This window comes from Genypterus blacodes, unplaced genomic scaffold (assembly GCF_046128005.1).
Source record: "Genypterus blacodes isolate CSIRO-AG114 ecotype Tasmania unplaced genomic scaffold, CSIRO-AGI_Gbla_v1 ptg000070l_1, whole genome shotgun sequence".
Lineage (NCBI taxonomy): Eukaryota > Metazoa > Chordata > Actinopteri > Ophidiiformes > Ophidiidae > Genypterus > Genypterus blacodes.
Genome location: NW_027466880.1, coordinates 1530534 through 1550071, shown reverse-complemented (window position 1 = coordinate 1550071; position 19538 = coordinate 1530534). Strand labels below are relative to the sequence as shown.

Below are 19538 nucleotides of genomic sequence, written 5' to 3'. Positions count from 1 at the left end.
TATAACTGAGAGATTAGAATCGTTGGGATCATGACGACCAGTGAAAGTAGATGATCACCAAAATGTGTTTTTATCCTTTGTGTTTTGAATTCATTTATGTAACTTTGAACTTTATTCACAACAGTCAGAGTGAACAGTCACTTTGGGTTTAGCTCCGCCCCCAACATCCGGAGCAGGAAGTGAGGCCATGGCGGACCCCGCGGCCGTCCTCAGCTCCACTCACACACAGAAACAACAGGGAAACCCTTGCGGCAGTATGGAGGACTGAGCACAACGGTATTAAACACGCTATCATACAAACGTCCAATTAATAAAAAGTCATAATCACCACAAAGAATAAATAAACGTATATGTTTAAACCCCCTTTTCTGTCTGTTGTCGGCTCACGTGTGCGCGCTCTGTGCTGCCACCTAGCGTCAGTGTCTAGGTCCGTCTGTGCCTTTAGGAGAGAGATGCTGAAGAAAAGTGTTGGATTTTTGTGCTATTGCTTCCCAAATGTAATCGAGATTACCATCAGACACTGGAACTGTCCCCTTGGTACTTTTCAGTTTTGGAATATGTGTTGTGTTTTTTTTTTTTAAATAAAACCACACTGTGTTATTTGGTGACATTTTGATGTTTGTCACAATGTTTTGTCTTCATAATCACAGGACACAAACTGCACATCAAAATATTGATGTAAATTAGTTTGTTTGTTCAGAAGTCTGAAGAAGAAGTTAGTGAAAAACATTAGTGGGAAATTGTGAGCGCAGAATGCTGGTGAGGCGCTGAGCAACAGAGTGGTGTGTGTGTGGTTAAACAAGAGCCCCACTGCAATATTGGTATAATATTTATTATTATTAATTTAATTATTGATGAGGATTTGCAGGTAATGGTCATTTGTGTGGACAGTGTATACATAGGTTAAGCATAACTTCAATATGCTGAAGTAATAATAAACAAAGGAGAGCAAGTGAGCCTAAATTATAAAAGAAACACATTCTGCCTAAACAATGAGAAACAATTAACACCAGCATGTACAGAGAACAATTACATGAAATCTGAATATGAAAATGCATGAGATGAAATAGAAAAAACAATTAAGAACTGAATATATATATATGAAGATGGAACTGGGAGCATTGAAACGTCATCATGATGTGAACAGCATCATCAATATAATCATCTCGTCCATCATTCATGTTTCCTCTACTTCAAACAGCCAAAGCATCAAGTCTTTTTCTCGGGGCAAATACATTTTTAAAAGAGAATCACCTCATGAGTGTATTACAGTAAGTAAAATGCAACATAAGCATTATCTTTCACACTGATTTCAGGCTGCTGCTTTGATCCTCGTGTGCTCGTGGTTTGTGTCAGACTACAAGAAGACAGAGAGCAAATATTACAGGCAATAAACTCTACAACCCAACACACAGACTAAATCCTGTCTCATGTGTGTCACGTATACATCCATACAGAAGTTATCAACCATGTTTGATGTTTTATTGCTGAAATGTTCATGAGAGATGTTTCTACATAATCTATGAAATACTAAGTACAAGAAGGGAGGCGTCAGTGAAAAGCAGCTCACCAATTGGAAAGTCGAAGACAGGTTCAAAGATCACCACACTGCAAATGTCATCGCCACCTGCTGGTAAATCCTTGGACAAGATTGAGGTGAAAGGAAGAGAGAGAGAGAGAGAGAGAGAGAGAGAGAGAGAGAGAGAGAGAGAGAGAGAGAGAGAGAGAGAGAGAGAGGAGAGAGAGAGAGAGAGAGAGAGAGAGATTCACTTCATCCAAGACAAAGTCATTATAATCAAACCAAAATGGAAACTGTGTTGATGGGAAGTTTGACTTTAATAATCAGCTCTGATATGGTTTGTAGCAAACATGTTTGATTATTGTCGGTGACTTGAATGTGAACATTATTGTATTGTGTTGCATTATTGTATTACCGCTCCTCCATGATCATAATAATCTACAACAGAAGGAGAAAATTACTTAGTACACTACATGAACATGACTGTATGAATAACACTGTGATGTTGTGTGACCTGTGTATTACCAGTGATGTCGGCTTTCCATCTACAGAAATACAAAGGGGGTCAAGATTGTCACAAAGAGTGAATCTTCGTTAAACAACAACTAATCAGAATACAGTGAAGGTCAATACTAGCTGATATCCTGAGTAATCCAGGAAAGTGCAGGAGATCTTTTTCTCAACACATTCCCTAGTGCCCTCGAGCAAGGCACTTTATCCCTCGATCCATATAACATCATAATTAGCACATAATTCTTAATCCTGCCTGACTGGCAAAAGTGAACATATGTGACTATGAATGTGACTTAGTGCATTAATGTGAAAGAGTTTGCGTGAGAGTTTTTCAAGACTTCTTACCTCATGGTCTGTTTTTCTGAAAAATAAAAAAAATCAGTTGTCAGCACAACGAGGAAGAACAGCATTGCTTTGGTGAGTATAGTTTTATATGTTGCTATACAATAATCTATGAATGGTCCCTATGTGTTTTAGTGAAGCTTTAGTGAACACAGTTCTTACCCGTCCTTATTTGGTGATAGATCAGAGCTGATCCCAGCAAGCTGATGCTCACAGTCATGAGACAAACAGCGGTGAATGCCACCAGCCTCCATGTCTGATTCTCTGTTGAGCAACAGCACAGATCAGTTTCACTTCTATAGACGATAACAGTAAAGAGAGAGGTGATATTTTCACACTGTGCCTCTGCCACCACATTACCAACACATATGAAAACTGGCATAGAGGTCATGAATTTTTAAACCTGAGATACTGTTGAAGTTGGTTAAGGCCGTATTAATGCACACTGCTCCTACAGAAACAAATGTTTCCTACTTACCAATGTGGTAAAGAAGTCATCAAAATTGGCAAGATAAATATGATCATAATATTTGAACTTAAACTAGTTTCCACTTTCCAGTTTTTTATACTGTTTCACATTGTGCACTGTTTGCACTCTTGTACACCCAATCACAGACAAAGCTTAGAAAAGTGTTAACCAAAAGCTCTCAAAATCAAAAGCATATTGATTCAAATCACACACAGTATGTTACCTGAAGCTGGATTACATGGAGTTACAGCAAAGGAGTAAGAACTAGTCGTCAGCTGATGACCATGGAGACCTAATAGTTAATATACAAAGTCATCTTAACCATTCAAAACAATATAATCATCATTGTAATGCAGTAATGAGGACAAGTCAGAAAACAATAAAGGTTGGAAACATCTTCTGAAACATGTTTGACTCTTCAAAAACTTAATTCGACATTTCATTATATTCAATAGGCAGCAAAACTTTTACTTTCAAAGTTCTCTGTGATCTTGTTGTGTGATGATCCTTCCAAAGCAGGAACAGAAGTGGCTGCTTCACCAAAACCACCAGCTGTCATCAGACCAGGTGATGAAACAAAACTACATTTCAGGAATATTCAACAAGGCACAAAACTAATTTTCTAATATCACCTGAGCAACACACACATACACACACACACACACACACACACACACGCACATGCACGCAGGCATACACACACGCACGCACACACAAACGCATAGCACACGCACACGCACACACACGGCTTACCTGTGCTCATAGTGGGTGTTTGGATCGTCTGGAGCCTGCTGGACTCTTTTTCCCAGATACCTACAAGAAGATGGATTTGGTTTCTGGTGTGTTCAGATAAACAGGCATGTTTATGTTCAGCACATCACTGACATAAAGACTGCTCATACATGTCTGATCCTAACTTTTGAAGGAATCACAATTCTGATCTCCAGATTCTGCCACATTACTCCAGCCTTCACTCCACATTCCACCATTCAGACGTCTTCACACTCTTTTTGTGCAGTCATCATAAAACATGGTCTCATGTCAGGTTTAAATGTGTAGATAAAGCCTCTTCCTGTAATGTTTGTGTGAGCTCTTCTCTCACAAAACATGACAGCCTATAAACACAGTGGTCAAATACGCAGTAAAAGCTCAATGTGCTTCAAAGCTGCTTGGTTTAAGTGTATGACTTTGGTACATTTCTCATAAATGAATATACTGTACCAGCTCAGACTCCAAATACGATGTTTGCCTTGAATAACACATCAGTCACAATTCACTGTCTATCAACTCCTCATTGTGACTGAATGTGTTGTGTGCATCCCTGTAGCATGAGTATCAAGTCTTCTGTGACTTACCAGTTAAGCTGTATTCATCACTACGGGCAGACAGAGAGTTGGGTTCACTTTCTAAACTGGAATCACTGCTGGCAACTTTTGGTTGAACAGAACGCAGATCTCTGAGCAAATCAGCGATTTGGACATAGAATTGGCAGAACCACTTATAAGATGCTGAAACTTTGTCCCTGATGGTTTGTGTTCCGACTGGAGAACGTGCTTCTCCAATGTAGAAGTTACACACGGTGTGAGGTTTGGCAGATCCAGGAAGAGAGCAAGTCATGACAACATGTTCACCCTCAAAGTGTTGACAGGTCATCTCCGGCTTTTCACCTACAACAGTAATTTGTGGAAACATATAAAACACACAGTAATGAAACTTTATTCACTCAAGTAACCTCATATGCAGATATGCAACATCCAGCAGATTCTAATGCAGCTGTGTTTCAGCTGAGGTTAGTGTGTGACATGAAACACAAAGACTGTGTGTTCAAAATGATCAACACCCACAGAGTAAACTCACCTTTACCTCCCTTTTCTGCACTCCCCTCATTTATGTGTGTGTGTCCTGGTTTTGCTGGTTGTGTGGAAGCTGAAATGACAGCAAATGATCAAATGATAACGGATCAGAATCTCTCAAGTTAGAGTGTCTTGTTTTACAGCATCACAACATTTCACATTAATGTCCAGCAGATTCTGATGCAGCTGTGTAACTTCAGTTTTTCACCGAAATCCTAACCACAGTCAATGTATTTGAAAATGATCCTATTATCTTAAATCCTAGATACAAAATAACAGATTTGTGTTACATGAGTGATGTGAAAAACTGATTAGATACAAGAATCATAGACAGAATAATAAACTGTGTGTGTGTGTGTGTGTGTGTGTGTGTGTGTGTGTGTGTGTGTGTGTGTGTGTGTGTGTGTGTGTGTGTGTGTGTGCGTGTGTGTGTGCGTGTGTTCGTGTGTGCCAAGAGCATACCAAGAAACTACATCAAAGCTTTTACTCACAGATGAAGATCAATAACAACAGCTGTTCTGCCATAAACCTGAATACAGCCATCGTCCAGAAATCATCTGCCGACTCTCTGACTGTGAGAACTTTGACACTTTGCAGTCACACTGGCTCAGACGCCGCTGACAAACCTCACCGCCAGGAAACCCACAGCAGGCATAGGAAGTGAGAAAGAAATACATGGTCCTCATGAATAATAATGACTAATGAGGTCATAAAATACAGTAATGCACAAAAATAGATCAGAGCAATAAACAATTAACTTATTAAACATGTGTGTTATCTAATAGGAGGAGAAAGTCATTTGCTGTAGAAAGGTTTATTCACTTTTACACACCTTGTTCATGATATGGAAATGATTCTATTGTTGTCTATTGTTGTTTATTGTATAATTCTGATATATATTCTGAGATATAAGCAAATGGCACCTCTGAAAATGTGACAAACATTGCCAAACATTTAAAGTACATTTGTAATATAACTGAGAGATTAGAATCGTTGGGATCATGAGGACCAGTGAAAGTGGATGATCTCCAAATTGTGTTTTTATCCTTTGTGTTTTGAATTCATCTTTGTAACTTTGAACTTTATTCACAACAGTCAGAGTGAACAGTGACTTTGGGTTTAGCTCCGCCCCCAACATCCGGAGCAGGAAGTGAGGCCATGGCGGACCCCGGGGCCGTCCTCAGCTCCACTCACACACAGAAACAACAGGGAAACCCTTACGGCAGTATGGAGGACTGAGCACAACTGTATTAAACACGCTATCATACAAACGTCCAATTAATAAAAAGTCATAATCACCACAAAGAACACATAAACGTATATGTTTAAACCCCCTTTTCTGTCTTTTGTCAGCCCATGTGTGCGCGCTCTGTGCTGCCACCTAGCGTCAGTGTCTAGGTCCGTCTGTGCCTTTAGGAGAGAGATGCTGAAGAAAAGTGTTTGATTTTTGTGCTATTGCTTCCCAAATGTAATCGAGATTACCAGCAGACACTCAAACTGTCTTCCTCCGTACTTCCCAGTTTTGGAAATAATTATTGCTGAGGATTTGCAGGTAATGGTCATTTGTGTGGACAGTGTATACATAGGTTAAGCATAACTTCAATATGCTGAAGTAATAATAAACAAAGGAGAGCAAGTGAGCCTAAATTATAAAAGAAACACATTCTGCCTAAACAATGTGAAACAATTAACACCAGCATGTACAGAGAACAATTAAATGAAATATGAATATGAAAATGCATGAGATAAAATAGAAAAAACAATTAAGAATATATATATATATATATATATGAAGATGGAACTGGGAGCATTGAAACGTCATCATGATGTGAACAGCATCATCAATATAATCATCTTGTCCATCATTCATGTTTCCTCTACTTCAAACAGCCAAAGCATCAAGTCTTTTTCTCGGGGCAAATACATTTTTAAAAGAGATTCACCTCATAAGTGTATTACAGTAAGTAAAATGCAACATAAGCATTATCTTTCACACTGATTTCAGGCTGCTGCTTTGATCCTCGTGTGCTCGTGGTTTGTGTCGGACTACAAGAAGACAGAGAGCAAATATTACAGGCAATAAACTCTACAACCCAACACACAGACTAAATCCTGTCTCATGTGTGTCACGTATACATCCATACAGAAGTTATCAACCATGTTTGATGTTTTATTGCTGAAATGTTCATGAGAGATGTTTCTACATAATCTATGAAATACTAAGTACAAGAAGGGAGGCGTCAGTGAAATGCTGCTCACCAATTGGAAAGTCGACGACAGGTTCAAAGATCACCACACTGCAAATGTCATCGCAACCTGCTGGTAAATCCTTTGACAAGATAGAGGTGAAAGGAAGAGAGAGAGAGAGAGAGAGAGAGAGAGAGAGAGAGAGAGAGAGAGAGAGATTCACTTCATCCAAGACAAAGTCATTATCATCAAACCAAAATGGAAACTGTGTTGATGGGAAGTTTGACTTAATAATCAGCTCTGACGTGTGTATTACCAGTGATGTCGGCTTTCCATCTACAGAAATACAAAGGGGGTCAAGATTGTCACAAAGAGTGAATCTTCGTTAAACAACAACTAATCAGAATACAGTGAAGGTAAATAGTAGCTGATATCCTGAGTAATCCAGGAAAGTGCAGGAGATCTTTTTCTCAACAAATTCCCTAGTGCCCTCGAGCAAGGCAGTTTATCCCTTGATCCATATAACATCATAATTAGCACATAATTCTTAATCCTGCCTAACTGGCAAAAGTGAACATATGTGACTATGAATGTGACTTAGTGCATTAATGTGAAAGAGTTTGCGTGAGAGTTTTTCAAGACTTCTTACCTCTTGGTCTGTTTTTCTGAAAAATTAAAAAAATCAGTTGTCAGCACGACGATGAAGAACAGCATTGCTTTGGTGAGTATAGTTTTATATTTTACTATACAATAATCTATGAATGGTGCCTATGTGTTTTAGTGAAGCTTTAGTGAACACAGTTCTTACCCGTCCTTATTTGGTGATAGATCAGAGCTGATCCCAGCAAGCTGATGCTCACAGTCATGAGACAAACGGCGGTGAATGCCACCAGCCTCCATGTCTGATTCTCTGTTTAGGAACAGCAAAGATCAGTTTCACTTCTCTAGACGATAACAGTAAAGAGAGAGGTGATATTTTCAGTCTGTGCCTCTGCCACCACATTACCAACACATATGAAAACTGGCATAGAGGTCATGAATTTTTAAACCTGAGATACTGTTGAAGTTGGTTAAGGCCGTATTAATGCACACTGCTCCTACAGAAACAAATGTTTCCTACTTACTAATGTGGTAAAGAAGTCATCAAAATTGGCAAGATAAATATGATCATAATATTTGAACTTAAACTAGTTTCCACTTTCCAGTTTTTTATACTGTTTCACATTGTGCACTGTTTGCACTCTTGTACACCCAATCACAGACAAAGCTTAGAAAAGTGCTGACCAAAAGCTCTCAAAATCAAAAGCATATTGATTCAAATCACACACAGTATGTTACCTGAAGCTGGATTACATGGAGTTACAGCAAAGGAGTAAGAACTAGTCGTCAGCTGATGACCATGGAGACCTAATAGTTAATATACAAAGTCATCTTAACCATTCAAAACAATATAATCATCATTTTAATGCAGTAATGAGGACAAGTCAGAAAACAATAAAGGTTGGAAACATCTTCTGAAAAACACGTTTGACTCTTCAAAAACTTAATTCGACATTTCATTATATTCAATAGGAAATTAAATATTTACTTTCAAAGTTCTCTGTGATCTTGTTGTGTGATGATCCTTCCAAAGTAGGAACAGAAGTGGCTGCTTCACCAAAACCACCAGCTGTCATCAGACCAGGGGAAGAAACAAAACTACATTTCAAAAATATTCAACAAAGCACAACACCTTCCACAAAATCTTCTTATTTCTTAATATCTTATCACCTGATCAAAAGACACACACACACACACAGACACACACACACACACACACACGCACACACACACACGCGCACACACACACACACACACACACACACACACACGCGCACACACACACATACACGCACACACACACACACACACACACACAGTAAGAAGGATCTATAGTTTCCCTGGAGTTGTGTAGGTGCTGATCTCAGTCATGACAGCTGCATGAAGACAGAAAACAATAAAGGTTGGAAACATCTTCTGAAAAACACGTTTGACTCTTCAAACACTGTTATTATGTCACCTGGAGTTGGATTCTTAAGAGAGATGGAAGGAGAACTATAACTACGACTGTTATGTGGTTCAACAATCATGGTGAATAAACAACTCTTCATCAGACATGTCATTATATTCAGTAGGAAGCAAAACACACACATCCATTTGGTTTGTGGTGTGTTCAGAAACAGACATGTTTATGTTCAGCACATCACTGCATTGAGGCAGCAATCTCATAAAACAAGAAACATCAGAGCCTCTATTCAAACCTGCTACATCAGTAGAGATGTGGCTCATTGATTGGGTCAGGACCTTCGATTTCAATTTGATCAACACCCACTGAGTAAACTCACTGTTTCCTCGCTTTTCTGGACTCCCCTCATTTATGTGTGCGTGTCCTGGTTTTGCTGGTTTTGTGGATAATGAAATGACAACAAATGATAAAATGATAATGGATCAGAATCTCTCACCTTGCACAGTGATGGCTGATCACTGGAGGAGGAATTAGGACTGAACTAAACTGAGATTAACCCTAAAAGAAATGGGACTTATCAATAGATGTCACTTTTCTCATGAATTACTGCATCTCCCTCATATGTGTGTCTCCAGTATGTGCCGCTACTGCAGACACTGTAACTAACAAACTACAACAAATGACAAAATGATACTAGATCAGCTCTCTCACCTTGCAGGGTGATGGAGGAGATGTCTCTCCATGGAGAAGTTACAGAGCCTTGTTGTACAGTATAATAACACTTCATATCAACTTCAGCAGGTGGTCTTTTATTTGCCAAAAACAGCAGCTGAGTCCCAGGCTGTGTCTGCTTACAGGAGGAGTCAGGGAAAGGTGCAGGCGTCCCATCAATGTAGAAATAACAGCGTTCCACAGAAACAAGTGGAGGCTCACAGGACAGAGTAACGTGGTCTGTTACTGTGATGATGGTGGAGGACACTGCCAGATTAGGTGCATCTAGAGCTGCAGGTTTAGAGGTAAACAAGTATTATATACTGTACTTCAGATGTATGTGCCTAATGATCAGTTGTAAGCATTGCATTGCTGTGTAACTATACAATATAAACTGAGTGGTGGCATCTTAGTGCCTCATAGGCTTACATGCTGTACAAAAGAAGAGACCAACCTTGCACTGTGACTTCAGAATCTGTAGTTGGAAAAGTGTTAGAAGAAATAAAATACAGTAAATAAATCACACTGTCTAATTTTGTTGTGAAATACCAGGATGGATCACAAAAACGAAGTAAAAGCTTTTACTCACAGATGAAGATCAATAACAACAGCTGCTCTGCCATAAACCTGAATACAGCCATCGTCCAGAAATCATCTGCCGACTCTCTGACTGTGAGAACTTTGACACTTTGCAGTCACACTGGCTCAGACGCCGCTGACAAACCTCGCCGCCAGGAAACCCACAGCAGACATCAAATACATAATTGCACCAAAATAAATATGAGCAATATACAAATAAGTACTTAAACAAACGTGTTCTCTAATAGGAGGAGAAAGTCATTTGCTGTAGAAAGGTTTATTCACTTTTACACACCTTGGTCATGATATGGAAATGATTCTACTGTTGTCTATTGTTGTTTATTGTATTATTCTGCGAGATATGAGCAAATGGCACCGCCGAAAATGGGACAAACATTGCTAAACTTTCAAAGTACATTTAAAATATAACTGAGAGATAAGAATCATTGGGATCATGATATGTCCAGTGAAATAAGATGATTACCAAATTGTGTTTTTATCCTTTGTGCTTTGAATTCATTTGTGTAACTTTGAACTATATTCATAACAGTCAGAGTGAAAAGTGACTCACAACCGCACAACGGTATTTTACACTCTATCATACAAACGTCCAATTAATAAAAAGTCATAATCATTCCAAAGAATACATATACGTACATGTTTCAGGGTACCAACACTTTTAGCCACGTCTCTATGAAACAGTCGCATACATTTGCATCAGGCTAAAAGCATCACAGTACAATGTAGTGAAGATGTGAATCTATTAATGAATGTTTGCTTTATTTTGCCCTTAACACCTTTGACCACAACGAGTCACTGAAATGTCACAGACTGAAGTTTCAGAAGGACAGGAAGAAGCCTGAATCGTGCCATCCCTTCCACCCTGAGGTACAAACACTGACAGCACAGAGACAGCAGACTTACACTCTCGCCTTCTCCTTTAAAGTGTCAACTTGTATCAAAGACACAGATTAAGGATATATGATATGATAAACAAGTGTTTATCACAGAGGCTTCAAAACACACACTCGGTTGTAATGAAACTATAAAGTCCTGGTCAGGATCACATTCTTCTCACAAGCAAAGCCATGGATTCTCAGTTTGTAACTTGCAGTCGTTCATGACGCAGTGTGTAACTTCCATAACTCTATTACCTATTTGCATAAAAGACTAAAGATGCCTTGTTGGCTGTGATCAAACATGTTCACTGTAAAACCAGATAAAAGAGAGAAGGGTTTGTAACACTGCTAATGCCTTCTAGATGTTAATGTGGTGTAGATTAGAAATGAATTGATCATCCAAAAATGGACATCAGTGTGGACTAACTAACCAACTACCAAGATGCTTGTAAACACATAGAGCACATGGCTGATCAGAAAATCAATTTGCTCACATCATCTGCAACAGGCAGAGCTCTCATAGGAAATCTTTGACCTTCACACTGAGACTCATATCCATTCATGCAGAAAACTAAAGTGAAATCCATTGAAGTGCTTGGCAACTTATGTCTGTATGTTAACAGTTAAACCACAAAACAAGAGCACAGGTTGAAGTATAAAACAAGTCCTGCGTGTTAAGGACTGAGTGAGATCAGTTATCTTTTTGTTGTAAAGGAGGGAATGAAGGCAAGGGTCGATCCTGCAGAATGTCCAATGCACTTTTGTCATGTGTGAAAAGAAGATACTGTATAGCAGTACATGGATGAAAACAAGTGGCAGGACTGTGATAGCCTTTTATTTAAAAGATTTAAAGTTTTCATTCAATTTCAAGTCATTCCGAAGTGAAGAATAATGCAGATGATGTAAAACAAAAAAAATCAATGAAATGAAGCAGAAGTGGTTTTATTGTGACACTTCCTCCTGAAGACATTTCAGAGAAACTAAAGATGCATGTTGAAGATTATAAACAGTATGTTGACAGAATGTTTCATAGACATAACTTCCCAAGTTGACCCACTTACTCTTAATCACAAAGTTTGACAAAGCTGATGAATAAAAACAAAGAAGTATTTTCCTTCATTTAGCTCTTTGGGATCAATTCTTTCTAATCAAGTGTGTGTGTGTGTGTGTGTGTGTGTGTGTGTGTGTGTGTGTGTGTGTGTGTGTGTGTGTGTGTGTGTGTGTGTGTGTGTGTGTGTGTCTAACTGAAGGAAATTGTACAGAGGAGAAATACATTAATAATTGTATATTACAGCAAAGTAAAATATGTCTGGTGAGAAATGCAAGCTGTGTGTTCAGTGAAGTTGCACAGTGCTGTACACAACATGTGTCTGGGCTGCTGCAGCTGGCTCCTCAGTGATGCTGCAGTACATGTGGTACGTGTCAGGCTAAAAAAAGACGGAAACCAAAAATAAGAGGCAGCAAACTTTACACCACAACAAACCCACTGAATCGTGTTCTTGTGTGTCACTTACATCCTCATATGCAGCTTCATGTCCTTTGAGTTCCACAGAACCTGCAGAGAAACGCAGTTTGCATAAAATAACAGAACTGTGGAGCTGAGACGTGCAACAGCAAATCAGCTCACCTTTAGGAAAGACATCTCCAGGTACAGAGCTGATCATGCTGTAGAGTGCAGTATTACCAGCTGATGGTGTCTGGAATGGAAACATAGAGGCATGAAGAGGAAGAATAAGACACAGATGTAATGATTAAATATCGACATAGTTGTGAATCCACCACAAACGCACTAGATGATGTGAATGTTGCATCTAAAAGATAAATGTTTACCTCTCCTTCATGAATAAGAGCTCTTGTGTGCATAGAATCATCTGCAAAAGAAAGTGAAACATAAGTCAGTACTCTTTAAGATACAAACACACATGCAATAGACACAATGTAATCATGAATAATATATATATGTGTGTGTGTGTGTGTGTGTGTGTGTGTGTGTGTGTGTGTGTGTGTGTGTGTGTGTGTGTGTGTGTGTGTGTGTGTGTGTGTGTGTGTGTGTGTGTGTGTGTGTGTGTGTGTGTGACCAGTGGCTAGGTATCAGTGCATTTGTGTAATGTGTGGTGGTTATTAGATGAAGTGGTAGTTTTGGTTTTAGGTTGTGACCTGCCCTCAGCTGCTTACATTTAAAGAAAAATCAAAAAATCTCTGAAAATCTAAAAGTCTCAGAGGTTTGTATGTAACGTGATTGTTTTACATGTTTGCCATGAAATAAGAATCTTCAGTAATATGAGATTGTACTCTGACATAGAGAAACACATTGTTACAGCTTTACTGAACACAAACACTTCTCACCGCGTCTCCTTTTGATGCACATGAGAGCCGATCCCAGCAAGATGATGCCAGCAAATACTCCGCATCCGGCCACAACAAGCACCCACTTCAATGTTTCCTTCTCTATTTTTGGAGCAGCACAGGTCAGTTCCACTTTTTACGTCATTGACGCAAGAAAGAAGTTGCTTTCTACTGACTGTACCTCGACCACAGCATGGCAAGAGATATCAAAACAAAGAATTAAATTGCTTAATGCAGGGTCATGTGTATTTCCTCTGGCACTGTAAAGCAATGCACACAGCTCCAACTCATCACAGGGACAAAATGAGTTCAGATGTTGACTTTAGAGTGGATTCTTTCTTTCCACTTAACACACTTTTGTACACCTATTCACAGACCAAGCTTGCAAAATTGTCAATCAAAAGCTTTCAAAACCAATAGCATGTTATTTTCAAACACGTGAAAAGTTGCTCACTTGAAGCTGGAGTCCCTGGAGCTGCAGCAGAGGAGTTAGATCTAGTTGTCGGCTGATGACGAGGCAGACCTAACGAATTCAAACATAATGCCACTAAAAACATTCAACACAATACAACAATGAGGGTTTTGATGCAGCAACAAAGATCTGGAGTTTACCTGGAGTTGTGCTGGGGCTGATCTCAGTCTGGATTACTACGTCTGCATGAAGACACAAGAACAATAAAGGATAGCACATCACTGACATAAAGACTGCTCATACATGTCTGATCCTAACTTTTGAGCCGTGTGGCTTAGAATCAAAATTCTGATCTCCAGATTCTGCCACATGACTCCAGCCTTCACTCCACATTCCACCATTCAGACGTCTTCACACTCTTTTTGTGCAGTCATCATAAAACATGGTCTCATGTCAGGTTTAAATGTGTAGATAAAGCCTCTTCCTGTAATGTTTGTGTGAGCTCTTCTCTCACAAAACATGACAGCCTATAAACACAGTGGTCAAATATGCAGTAAAAGCTCAATGTGCTTCAAAGCTGCTTGGTTTAAGTGTATGACTTTGGTACATTTCTCATAAATGAATATACTGTACCAGCTCAGACTCCAAATACGATGTTTGCCTTAAATAACACATCAATCACAATTCACTGTCTATCAACTCCTCATTGTGACTGAATGTGTTGTGTGCATCCCTGTAGCATGAGTATCAAGTCTTCTGTGACTTACCAGTTAAGCTGCATTCATCAGCATTCATAAAACTCAAGAGAATCGAAGACTCCCTATCCTCAGGCTGTAAGGAAAGCGAGTTCGAAGGCGGGTCCACTGCCTCCTCCTCAGACGGGAAGTCCTCCCACCGGTCCGGGGCAGTGGAAGGGCCAGCAGCAGGCGTCCTATGGCGAGGGACCCTGTCAATGTTGCTGCAGGAGGGCTGGTCCGGATGTTGCAGGTGAAAGTCTCGGACGAGACCCCGGTCCAGAATGTGTCGAGCAGGAACCCAGGATCTCTCCTCCGAACCGTAGCCCTCCCAGTCGACAAGGTACTGGCAGCCCCTTCCCCGTCGGCGAGAGCGGATGATGCGGCGCACAGCATAGGTGAGTCCCCCGTCAATGAGGCGAGGGGGGGGTGGGGGTTGAGCAGCCGGGACCAGCAGGCTCTCGCTGACCGGCTTGACCTTGGATACATGGAATGTCGGGTGCACCCGCGTAGACCGGGGGAGCTTAAGCCGGACTGCCACAGGGCTGATGACCTTCTCGATGGCGAAGGGCCCGACAAACTTAGGAGCCAGCTTGTTGGATTCCACACGCAGAGGAAGGTCACGGGTGGAGAGCCAAACCTTCTGGCCCACCTGGTACTATGGAGCTTGAGAGCGACGACGGTCTGCTGCTGAGGAGTACCGGTCTGCCGCCTTCAGGAGGGAGGCCCTAGCACGGGCCCAGGTCCGACGGCAGCGGTGGATGAAGGCTTGGACTGAGGGGCAAGAGGCTTCCCCTTCCAGGGCTGGGAAGAGAGGAGGCTGGTAACCGTAGGCACACTGGAAAGGAGACACATGGTGGCGGAGCTGGTCAGGGTGTTGTGGGCATATTCCACCCACAACAGATGCTGGGACCAAGAGGATGGGTTCCTGGATACCATACACCGGAGGGCCGTCTCCATTTCTTGGTTCATCCTCTCAGTCTGGCCGTTGGATTGAGGGTGGTACCCGGATGACAAACTGGCGGTGGCTCCCAAGAGGCTGCAGAACTCCCGCCAGAACACTGAGGAAAACTGGGGCCCTCTGTCCGAGACCACGTCCACAGGAATCCCATGAAGGTGAAAGACATGGTTGAGGAGCAGCTGGGCTGTCTCTTTCGCTGACGGGAGCTTAAATAAGGATACAAAGTGGGCCATCTTCGAGAAGCGGTCCACAATGGTAAGAATGGCCGTCTTCCCATCCGATGGTGGCAGGCCCGTCACAAAGTCCACTGAGATGTGGGACCAGGGGCGATGTGGCACCGGGAGAGGCTGCAGGAGGCCGGATGGGGCTTGGCGCGACGGTTTGTTCTGGTTGCAGGTCTGGCAGGCTCTGACACCAGAAACGTTGGCCACCAGAAACGTTGCAGACGGACATCCCGGGTTCTCTGGATCCCAGGATGGCAGGTCAACCTCGAAGCATGGGCCCACTGGAGTACATCCGACCTCAGAGCCGCAGGCACGAACAAGCAACCTGTTGGGCAGGCACTAGGACCAAGCTGACCCTCTGTGGCAGCTCTCACCCTCTCCTCAATCTCCCAAGTCAGGGAGGCCACAACCCACGGGGACGGAAGGATGGTGTCTGAAGCACTGGCGTCATCTTCCTCCCTCTGGAACTGACGCGACAGAGCGTCAGGTTTGACGTTGCGGGAGCCGGGTCTGTAGGAGAGGGTGAAATTGAACCTGGTGAAGAAGAGGGCCCATCGTGCCTGCCGAGAGTTAAGTCTCTTCGCGGTTCTGATGTACTCCAGGTTCTTGTGGTCCGTCCATACCAGGAAGGGCTGCTTGGTTCCCTCCAGCCAGTGCCGCCACTCTTCCAGGGCCAGTTTAATGTCATTGAGTCCCCGGTAATCAATGCAGGGCCGCAGGGTCTTGTCCTTCTTCGCCACAAAGAAGAATCCTGCCCCGGCAGGAGACCGTGAAGGACGAATAATCCCCGCCGCCACGGAGTCATTTATGTAGGACTCCATGGACTCCCGTTCAGGACCAGACAGGGAGTACAGACGCCCCTTGGGGGGTGAAGTGCCAGCCATCAGGACAATGGAGCAGTCATACGGGCGATGGGGGGGCAATGAAGTCGCCTTAGCCTTGCTGAACACCTCCCGGAAGTCATGGTACTCGGCAGGAACTCTGGACACGTCGGGACAGGAACTGGGGTGCATTGTCTGCTGGGGTACGGAGGCCTCTTTAAGACAGACCTGGTGACAGGAGTTCCTCCAACCGAGGATGGCCCCTGTGGCCCAGTCAATGTGGGGGCTGTGTCGACGGAGCCAAGGGTAGCCTAGGATCAGCGGGATGTTGGAAGATGACAGGAGGTGAAACCGGATGGTCTCGTGGTGGTTACCGGACAGCAGCTTGTGGACAGGAGAAGTCTGGTGATGGACAGTCCCCAGAAGATGGCCATCCAGGGCTTTGGCGGGGATTGGGGTGTTAAGCGGGACCCTCTCTAGTCCCAGTTGTATGGCCAAGCTCTCAGCCATAATGTTGGCATCTGCACCAGAGTCTATGAAAGCGGGCAGGGTGTGTGCTGGTAAAGTTCAACGGTTTTACTGACACTCCGGCAGACAGGCAGACAGCACAGAAACACAGTGACAGGCGGCGCTCGGTCGAGCGGGCAGGCAGGCAGTCGATGCAGCAAAGGTACCAGGAAGGAGCAGGCAGACGGGTAGTCAGGAACAGGCGGGCGGTCAGGATACCTGGGAATTCAGGAGGCAGGCAAAGCAGCGGAATCGGGGACAGGCAAGGTCGGTACCAGGAAGACAGGCAGGAGTATGCTGGAAGGTCTCGCATGGCAAAGAACAATCTGGCAAAGGAGTGAGTGTGGAGCTGGTGAATATATATGCTGGGCTGATTGCATGTGATGAGAAGCAGGTGTGTGCACAGGTGAGTAGAGAAGACTGGCGAGGTGGGTGTGGCTGGCAGTCTGAGTGGGGCGGAGGCAGGATCAAAGGAAAAACACTGAGAGCTGGATGACTGAACTGTGACAATCTTATTATTTTGAATCCATTGATTGTTCCATGTGAAGCGATACAAGAATCACAGACAGAATAATAAACTGTGTGTGTGTGCCAACTCCCAAGAAACTACAACAAATGACAAAATGATACTAGATCAGCTCTCTCACCTTGCACGGTGATGTAGGAGTTGTTGCTCCATGGAGAAGTGCTTTGTTGTTCAACATAACAACACATCAGAGCAACTCCAGCAGGTGAACTCTGCTGTGATATCTGCAGCAGCTCAGTCCCTGTAAAACTCTGCTGACAAGACGCCTCACTCAATATTTTTATATCCCTCGCAGTAGAGAAATAACACTGAATGTCAGGAGCAGATGATGGAGTCTGACAGCTCAACGTGACCAAGTCGCTCTCTGTGATGACTCTGGGACTTACTGTCAGTCCAGGAGCAGGAATGCCTGCATATGAAAACATTTATGTTTTAGAGAACATTGGTTTGAGTATGACGATAGATGGACTATTGAAACACTGAAGCAGAATATATTTATCTGTTTCTTCACTAAATGTCACTTGTGTATTCAAACCTCCACACTGAAGGCCACTGGGTTCACTGATGCAGGTGCTGTATGTCAGATACACTGGGATAGCAGGTCACTTACGCTGTATCATGATGGAGGATTTGTGACTGTGTGGAGATGGAGATCTTCTGTTGTCAGTGTAAAAACAGCTCTCATCAACTTCAGCAGGTGAACTTTTATTTGCGATAAACAGCAGCTGAGTCCCGGGCTGTGTCTGCTTACAGGAGGGGTCAGGGAAAGGTGCAACCATCCCATTAATGTAGAAATAACACTGTTCCACAGAAAAAAGTGGAGGCTCACAGGACAGAGTAACGTTGTCTGTTTCTCTGATGATGGTGGAGGACACTGCCAGATTTGGTGCATCTAGAGCTGCAGGTTTAGAGGTAAACATGTATTATATACTGTACTTCAGATGTATGTGCCTAATGATCAATTGTAAGCATTGCATCGCTGTGTAACTATACAATATAAACTGAGTGGTGGCATCTTAGTGCCTCATAGGCTTACATGCTGTACAAAAGAAGAGACAAACCTTGCTTCAGAATCTGTAGTTGCAAAAGTGTTAGAAGAATGAAAACAATAAATGAATCGCTCACACTGTCCAATTTTGATGTGAAATACCAGGATGGATCACAAAAACGAAGTAAAAGCTTTTACTCACAGATGAAGATCAATAACAACAGCTGCTCTGCCATAAACCTGAATACAGCCATCGTCCAGAAATCATCTGCCGACTCTCTGACTGTGAGAACTTTGACACTTTGCAGTCACACTGGCTTAGACGCCGCTGACAAACCTCACCGCCAGGAAACCCACAGCAGACATAGGAAGTGAAAAAGAAACACATGGTCCTCATGAATAATAATGACTAATGAGGTCATAAAAAACTCGAATGCACCAAAACAGATCAGAGCAATAAACAAATAACTAATTAAACATATGTGTTATCTAATAGGAGGAGAAAGTCATTTGCTAAAGAAAGGTTTATTCACTTTTACACACATTGGTCATGATATGGAAATGATTCTATTATTGTATATTGTTGTTTATTTTATAATTCTATGAGATATTAGAAATGGCACCTGCAATGGCAGATGGAAGTGAGGCCATGGCGGAGACCGCGGCCGTCCTCAGCTCCACCCACGCAGAGAAACAACAGGGAAACCCTCACGTTAGTATTCTGGAGGACGGAGCACAGTGATATTATCCACGCTATCACACAAACGTCCAATTAATGAAAAGTCATAATCATTCCAAAGAACACATATACGTATATGTTTAAACCCCCTTTTCTGTCTGTTGTCGGCTCACGTGTGCGCGCTCTGTGCTGCCACCTAGCGTCAGTGTCTAGGTCCGTCTGTGCCTTTAGGAGAGAGATGCTGAAGAAAAGTGTTGGATTTT

At 42.4% G+C, this 19538-nt stretch overlaps 2 protein-coding genes and 1 long non-coding RNA gene across 18 annotated transcripts in view; all 3 read right to left on the bottom strand.

Annotated features, from left to right (window-relative positions):
• Positions 1–834: 834 nt before the first annotated feature.
• On the bottom strand, positions 835–4689 carry LOC143005502 (uncharacterized). Its single transcript, XM_076156958.1, has 11 exons — positions 4576–4689; positions 4199–4496; positions 3597–3656; positions 3315–3395; positions 3067–3135; positions 2537–2638; positions 2378–2393; positions 2045–2064; positions 1935–1957; positions 1571–1640; positions 835–1357 (listed from the first exon to the last, which is right to left on the bottom strand). Exons 2-11 carry the CDS (start codon positions 4494–4496, stop codon positions 1353–1355), a joined length of 744 nt encoding a protein of 247 aa, XP_076013073.1. The 5' UTR covers positions 4576–4689; the 3' UTR covers positions 835–1352.
• Positions 4690–12215: 7526 nt separating this feature from the next.
• The window catches only part of LOC143005496 (uncharacterized), a 51578-nt gene continuing 44255 nt past the window's right edge, over positions 12216–19538 (bottom strand). For 9 of the 16 annotated variants that reach the window (XM_076156929.1, XM_076156936.1, XM_076156930.1 and 6 more), the window contains 7 exons: positions 14036–14077; positions 13878–13946; positions 13424–13525; positions 12908–12948; positions 12705–12774; positions 12592–12632; positions 12216–12504 (listed from right to left, as the gene is read on the bottom strand). In XM_076156929.1, coding sequence (XP_076013044.1) covers positions 12412–12504; positions 12592–12632; positions 12705–12774; positions 12908–12948; positions 13424–13525; positions 13878–13946; positions 14036–14077 — 458 coding nt within the window. In that variant the 3' untranslated portion in view covers positions 12216–12411. The remainder of the gene's footprint in view (positions 12505–12591; positions 12633–12704; positions 12775–12907; positions 12949–13423; positions 13526–13877; positions 13947–14035; positions 14078–19538) is intronic. The other 7 variants (XM_076156933.1, XM_076156934.1, XM_076156938.1 and 4 more) reach the window with 3 other exon arrangements.
• Positions 17932–18494, bottom strand: LOC143005505 (uncharacterized). Its single transcript, XR_012964033.1, has 3 exons — positions 18360–18494; positions 18144–18265; positions 17932–18017 (listed from the first exon to the last, which is right to left on the bottom strand). It is a non-coding gene; the product is annotated as an uncharacterized LOC143005505 (long non-coding RNA).